The sequence below is a fragment of the Sparus aurata genome, chromosome 24, assembly GCF_900880675.1.
Source record: "Sparus aurata chromosome 24, fSpaAur1.1, whole genome shotgun sequence".
Classification (NCBI taxonomy): Eukaryota; Metazoa; Chordata; class Actinopteri; order Spariformes; family Sparidae; genus Sparus; species Sparus aurata.
Window position 1 is genome coordinate 15510294 of NC_044210.1, and position 7382 is coordinate 15517675.

Here is a 7382-nt window from a genome sequence, read left to right on the forward strand (position 1 = left end):
AACAACGAAGTAAAACAGGACAATCAAAAACACAAAACAGACTAAAAGAGCCCCAACACAACCTCTGAATAACAGCTTCTGTTTTCTGCTCAGTCTACCAGTGAAACCTGGGCTCGTATTCCTAAAGATTCTGAGAATCCTCTCAGAGAGCTCCTAACTTAACCTAAAAATTCCTAGCAAGGAGTCTTAGCTTAGGAGTGATTCCAGAACATTCTCAGAGAACTCTGAGCAAGGAATGGACAGAAACTCCTATCTTAGTGAGGAGGTGTGGTTGACCCCGTTGCTAGGTATGAGTCATCATTTCAAAAGCTGTGATTGGTTGATCAAAAAAGCTTGATAAAAAATATACTTTTGGTGATAATGGGCAAAGGATAGACCCTCGATAAACCTTAATCATAGAATCTAATCTCATGAAGACTGTGTAATTGTAAGTAATATTATATATTAAATAATAATAATCAGTTAAATGAATAGTAAGCTATATTTTAAAATTATCCTACAAAATGTGTGAAAACTTAGGCCCAGTTGCACAGAATTCACAGAGTGAAGTAATTTATTTGCTTATATTAATTGCCATGCTGGTAATTTTTGCACTTTCAACAATTCAACTCAATTTGGTATTAACGAGGGTAAAATGGCTCAGCTTTCATCAATGTCTGTGATTGCTGACCCGCCTATAAGAAGCAGTGTTGTGATGACTTTCATTATGGGTGGTATTGCATTGTGGCTTTGTTTTGGAGAAGTAAGTGCATCTCTAATGAGATAAACCACAAACATGATTCCTGCACAATCCAATCTGTAGCGTTAATTCACTGTCATCCAGTGTTTGGAGAATATCTCTCCTGCCTCTTCCGTCTGCGATTTTGTCCTCTGCTTAGGGAACTCCTAAGCCGCTTAAAAGTCCTCTTCCCTGCTCTTAACAGATCTCACCTTAGGAGCTCTCTTAAGAGCTAGGATTCTTTAGGAATAGCTTTTATCTTTACTAGAATCTAATCTTCACTTTTAGGGGAAATTCTAAGAAAACGTCATGATTCTAAGAATTTTCTTAGAATTCGGCCACTAGGAGCAACTCTTTGCACTAATAATCTTTAGGAATACGGCCCCTGATCTCTTGAGCCACAAAATAAAAACCTTCACATACGTAGCTCTGATGTTGACGGTGAGCTCTGGACTGTCCACGTAGAAGAAGGGCCTCTCAGGTGTCAGCTTCACCTCTAAACTGGGCAGCACTGAAAATTTTAAAAAGTTTTATTGCATTTTCAATAAAGGTAAAAGTATATGAATATAGAAGGTTTGGAAGAAGAAAAAAACGAGGGATTTACCATGTTCTCTGACTTCGAACTCTGCAGAGAAGCTCTGCTGTGGGACGTTGGAGAACTTGGCCACCACCTTCCACAGTCCGAAACTAAAACACAGACACACACAGAAAGCATATTCCAGTAATCAAGTAATCAATTCAAATATTCATAATATTTTGAGAATGAAGGTGACACATGACTCAGACTTCAGATTTCATGAAGTTAATTACATCTTACTTGATTGAGCCTGAAAGCAATTGTTTAATTATCCCATAGAAAGCAGTAACTACAGAAAGGGGTTAAAACTGTCAGGTTGGCCAGCAAACTGTACAATAGTTATAATGGTTGTACCTTTATTGTAAGCCTTTTAAGTCTGATCAATTCAGTTTATTGACGTATATATTTTAACATGTCCGTCTGTCAATTTAGAATTAAAGTTTATATCTAAACAGAGACGCTCTAGATTAATCTATGTAGCTATCAGGCTTATACACTTTAGTTTCTTTGTTTAGAATTTCTGAATTAGATTGTGTGTCTATGAATGAACGCTTACATCATCTAGTTTGTAAGTCTGGCCCTATTAAGTGTTGGGCATCGCATTACACAAGGCCTGGTTAAGGAGTGTTTAACAACAATAAAAGGGGGATTTAGGTAAGATTTGGCTATCAATAATAGTAATATAATAATGATTATTTGGGATAATTATTAATTATGATAAATAATATGATCCAATTTGGATTAGATTTCCCTGGGGCACCACCCATGGAGAAGGGAAAATATATAAATTTTACTAAATCAGTCTTATAAAAATGTACTGAACTGTTATAACTCTGGTTAATAATTAACTTAATAACTACAACCAAACTTACCATAACAGCTAGTAATGGTTGAAGGATTTTGGAGTTCTTGACAGTGTAGAGGCAACATTCACTCTTGTACAATATTAGATAGACAGCAAGAAGGTTCAAAAGTCTTTATTCAACACAAAGGTGTGTGTGTGTGTCTGTGTCTGTGTCCCTGTGTGTGTGTGTGTGTGTGTGTGATGTGGTGGCAAACTACCAATAACTTGACTTCACGATAACACCAAAACATTGAACAAACACATAAATTAAACACATTACATCAACCAGAGTTCAAAATCCTGTGCTTAGCCGTGCTATGGTTTGCTATCTAAGCCCAATCAACGTTACCAGTGAAAATGAAGGCAGAGTTAAAAACAGCAACCTAGTAACCTAGCTCAAACCTGAATTTTGCACCTAGGTGTGAAGAATGGGGAATTCTGGGACACTGAGTTCAGTTCAGAGTCCATTTTGAAAATCCACAATGAATGACTTCATCTGTGGGTCCCAACATAAGCAGACTTGCCAACCTGTACGCATTTTGCGTAGCAAGTACGCAATTTGACATCTAAATACGCTGGTACGACTTGCCCCTCTAAACTACGCAAAAAGCTGCGGACATGTGAGTTCTGTGGCAAATGTGCACGTGCGGTACTCATGTCTGAAAACACGATGCAGAAGCGTGGTGAAGCAGTTTCAGCCAATCATTGTAGAAAAGCGGAGAATGAAGAGTCTACTGCAGCTATAGCGTAACATCCCCGCCCCCCTCCTCCCTGCCTCCTCCTGCCCTCTGCCTCCCTCTCTGTCCTCCGTTCCCAGTCGCTGCAGTTGCCGCTTAAAAAGGTTAAGTGTGTGTGTGTGTGTGTGTCTGCGGACATGCCAGCTTTTGGTAAATGTGTTACTAAATGTGTTATTAAATGTGTAATGTTACTTTCACTGTGGAAACATTCGAGCCGAAGTCTAAGTGAAAAAAAGAAACAAAAAAAAAGATTTGCGAGGTGTTTTGTTCTTGGCAAATCTATCGATCTTGTTCCCCTAATGACCCCAATGCATCGTCATAGAAAAAAGAGAAAGAAGAGGCAGCGGTTCATCTGTGTGTGTGTGTGTCTGTGTGTGTGTGTGTGTGTATTTTAGCCTTTATACATATCCATTGCAGATAGAGTAGGCCTGTATATAAGGAGCAATGTAATTATTTATACAGTTTAAACATGTAGCCAACAAATCTTTTGCAGCAAGTTTTGCAACCACTGTCATGGCAGATGAGGGAGACGAAAACAGGGAGGGACAGGGCAGCAGACCTGCCAAAAAGAAGAGGGTCCATGTCCCCTAGAAGTTTTTAATGAATATCAACAACAGTGGCCATGCTTGCAACCTGTGTCTATATTTTCTTTATTAAAAGTATTGTAATCAAAAATATAGGTTTTATTGTTTTTTTTTAAGACCGATTTCCAGCCAGTGAATGGGGAAATTACTGCATGCAAAGGTTGGCAGGTCTGCATAAGTTACAGCGTAGCCAACAAACAGCTGTGCTTATGATTCGTCATTTCATTACAACTATAATGTATTGTCTTATATTTCTCAGCTAAACAAGCAGATAGTTTAAGGATTGTAACACTTTGGTTCACTGAAATGTGCACAGGGTTCCCTTTATGCCTTGGAGAAATAATTATACTACAGTGGGACATTTCCCAATGAATTGTTCAAGAGTTTACATTGCGTGATTTTAAATGATTCAAGGTATTATTACCAGCCAGTAATGTTTTCAGTTAGTGAGTCTGTGCGCGTGTGTGTGTCATCATCGCAAAATGCAGTCCTGGTGACACCTGCTGTCGCTGGGAATATCACAGAAGCAATTAATATTTTGCCAGGTGTTCATATGTCTGTCTTTCTGTGGACTGATTTTTGTCAGTGAAATAGTGTCATGAGACCTCAGAGGTCTGATGAAAAATCAAATGAAAATGAAAGCAGAGTTAAAAAAACAGCAACGACTCACCTGACAACTTCACCAAGTCTGTAACTTCCAGAGTGGATCCCCAATCTCAGAGTGACTGCATCAAGTGGTAAAATGATGCCTTCAGGGGTCTACAAAGAAACAATATTGAACCACCATCAACAGTGACCTCTGCCAGTTTAGAAAATTAATTTGGCAAAGCAATGCTTTGAATTTGTCTGCAATCCGTGAGCCACTATGACCCACTATTAAGCAGTTGTGGTGTCATCTCATTAAGAGGCTTTTTGCTTATTAATTCTGTACTTATTAAAGATAAAACACAATACCACAATCTCAATGGCAAAAGAAGCCTCCAAATTGGTTTCCTCATCCCTCTCGACAGGCTCCATTTGAGGTGTCACTGCAAACATCCTGTAAAACACTGACACAAAGAGTCATGTGACTGTTGGCAACTTTCTGACTTCACTTCAGGATACTTTCAAAATAATGGTTCATTTGACTGTATTTTATTGGCAGTCATTCATTTAAAAAAATAAATCAAAAGTGTGATATTTATATTTTCTATTGTAAAATATTGCTTACTAATGTAGAGACGTTGAACTCACCTGTGCTTCCGGGGGTGTAGAGGGTCTTGTCAGTCTGGATGAAGATGTACCCCGACTGGAAGGACACTAAGACGATTTGCTCCAACAGTTTGCCAGGGAAATTAGCTTGCAGGAATACGTACTGCTTTATGTTGGGATCTTTACTGAAGTAGCCAGCAGGAATCTGAAACCACATGCACAGACAACAGCAGAGCATTAGCAGCAGAGTGCAGCCTTTAATGTGTATTTCTGGATGCTACATCCCTTGTTTATGGTCATTTTTTATTTTATTTAATCTTGGCCTTTAATTAATAGTATCACCAATGTATTTTGGTAATAAACCCATGTTACAGAAATAAGCTTTTTTAGAACTTCAACATCACCTTAATTTGTGCCAGCTCCTGGAACTGGTTTCTTCTAGTGAGGGTCACAGTTGTGGATGCCAGCCTTTGGGTTTTTGTTGGAAAGTTCATCACAACAATTTCAACCCTTATGTCTTCTCCTGGGTAATCTTGATACTCCACAAAGATGTTTTCTGTTGTTCCTACCCGCAACCAGTTGGGGGCAGACATCACCTGCCTGCAGAGCAGAGAAAGATGGAGAATAGAAGTAGTCACTGTGCAGAAAACACACTTGCTGTTAAGGATTGCCAATCCGATCCAAATATATTAACAACAGTAGTTGGCCAAAGTGCTGCACAGTCAAAAATAACATTAGATTAGAATTAAATGAAAGAACATGTTCTTTCTTGTTGTATGCATTTAAGGCGTTATAATCAAACACAAATAATGAAGTGTTTTAGGACTGATCTGATAAAGAAGTGATTCCAACCTCCTTTGGGTGTGCACCCTGAAAATGAAGAACAAGTGCTTGTCACAGAGGACTTGAACAGGAGTTTACCTTTGAACCTTATTGAAATGATGACATCGCTGTGTGCCTGCAGGAGGGAAATATTTAAAGTATTTCCCCAAAACGTAAGACTTACTTATCTTTCTACTCGTCTATTCAACATTCAGGTTTATCTTGGGACCCTTTGGGGTTTCTTGAGCCCCATGTTGAGAACCACTACCTGAGAGCTTGTGTGTTAAAGTTTCAATTCACCCAAATTGCCAAAGACAAACAAACAAACAACAAAAAGCATGAGCTCCATGACCCTGAGCTCCAGCACGGACTTCATACTCAATGAGTGATCCATTGATTGCCTTGATTTCCAGCACTGGATCAATGCAACATTTCATCACAGGTTCTTTTGCTGTGACTGTGCAGACTCCACCTTGATGTTGCCTTACTGGAATAATTTGAATAACCACATTACCTTGACTTGAAGACAATTGTGAAATGAAACCGTGTTAAACTGACATCGATCGAATTACTCTGTCATTTGATTATGAATGCAGAGAACCTCTGATATTGCTGTTGCTCCAGTTATTGAACATGAAAATCACCGGGATTAACAAACAAACAAACTGTTTGTTTTAGCACCGTTTTCTCTGAGTTAATTCAAGCTCAGGGGTGGTGGAACGCTGTTCTACTTACAATGGAGCTCCATCAGCCAGAGGAGTGAGAGAAGCAAAGGCCAGATAGGCCCCCAGCCACAGCAGAGTCCTCCCCATCCTCCTGTCAGATCCTCATCTGCTGTCAATGCAAACTGACGCTCTGCAGCACCTCCTTTTATCTGCATGCCTCCCTCCTCCCGTACCTCCAGTTCACCTTGGTGCAATCTCCCTCGTCCCCCCTGTGTTTCTGTACATAATAACACATGATTTCCCAGCAGCAGTTAGATAAAAGGTAAACAGTGGAAAGTCAATGAGGGTTTACCTGTCTGACGAACTTTTGAGGACACCGTTTAGTGCAAAATACAAACAGCTATCCTGCATTTAAGATGTTTTCTGATATGACACCTTGGTTTTCATTCTTTCATAAATTCAATGAATTATATTCTTAGTATTATCTTTTTAATTCACGTCTTGAACCATATATGTTGAAATTACTGAGATCTTTTTACGGCTCAGTGAATTCAATGATTTGAAGGGATTTTGCCATGTGCTCTGTCATCTTTTCACTGAATGTCTAAATTTACTAAAAGATGGATCCCAGTTTTTTAATCATTATACTGAAATATTTTTCGTAGTAAATACCTTTATTCTCTTGGGACAGATGGTAATCAAATGCGTTTCAGCTCATGGTCGCCACCGGCCAAGATGGTGCTGCAAGATCGACAGGTGTGTGTGTGTGTGTGTGTGTGTGTGTCTGGAAGAACAAATGGTAGCGAGGGTCCAGAGTACCACGCGGCATGGCAAGGACAAGGAAAGTCTTCAAACAAATGGCTTATCAAAAGGGACTACGAGATGTCTGTTCTGATGAAAGACTGCATGTGTAGAAACTGATCACTCCTTTCCTTTGCAAGGATAGCAGCTCAGTGCTAACTTGCTTCGTGTTCCGTGGATTGTGTAGTTAGCTGGTAAGCTTTCCGTTGCAGCTGCTGGCACTAACTAAGCTGGAGTACTATCAGGACCTTGCATCGCTGCTGTGAGGAGAAGTTCTTCGGGCCTGCTGGAAATGCAGCTGGCAACTCTCGGCAGCAGAAGAATCCAGAAGAAGAGATCTTGAGGGCAGGTGGCCCCGTGAGAAGAGAGGTGGAGAGGAGAGAGAACAAAGGAAGGTGCTGGAGTTTAGACTCTCTGGTCAGAGAGGGGTCTGTCACACTGAC

General features: G+C 39.9%; 1 protein-coding gene across 2 annotated transcripts in view; it reads right to left on the reverse strand.

Moving 5' to 3' along the window:
• LOC115576906 (complement C3-like) overlaps positions 1 to 6317 on the reverse strand; it is a 30714-nt gene extending 24397 nt beyond the window's left edge. For both annotated transcript variants that reach the window (XM_030409536.1, XM_030409537.1), the window contains exons 1-7: positions 6209 to 6317; positions 5056 to 5251; positions 4694 to 4856; positions 4415 to 4509; positions 4131 to 4219; positions 1323 to 1405; positions 1142 to 1229 (exon numbers count right to left, since the gene is read on the reverse strand). In XM_030409536.1, coding sequence (XP_030265396.1) covers positions 1142 to 1229; positions 1323 to 1405; positions 4131 to 4219; positions 4415 to 4509; positions 4694 to 4856; positions 5056 to 5251; positions 6209 to 6285 — 791 coding nt within the window. In that variant the 5' untranslated portion in view covers positions 6286 to 6317. The remainder of the gene's footprint in view (positions 1 to 1141; positions 1230 to 1322; positions 1406 to 4130; positions 4220 to 4414; positions 4510 to 4693; positions 4857 to 5055; positions 5252 to 6208) is intronic.
• Between the last annotated feature and the right edge of the window lie 1065 nt (positions 6318 to 7382).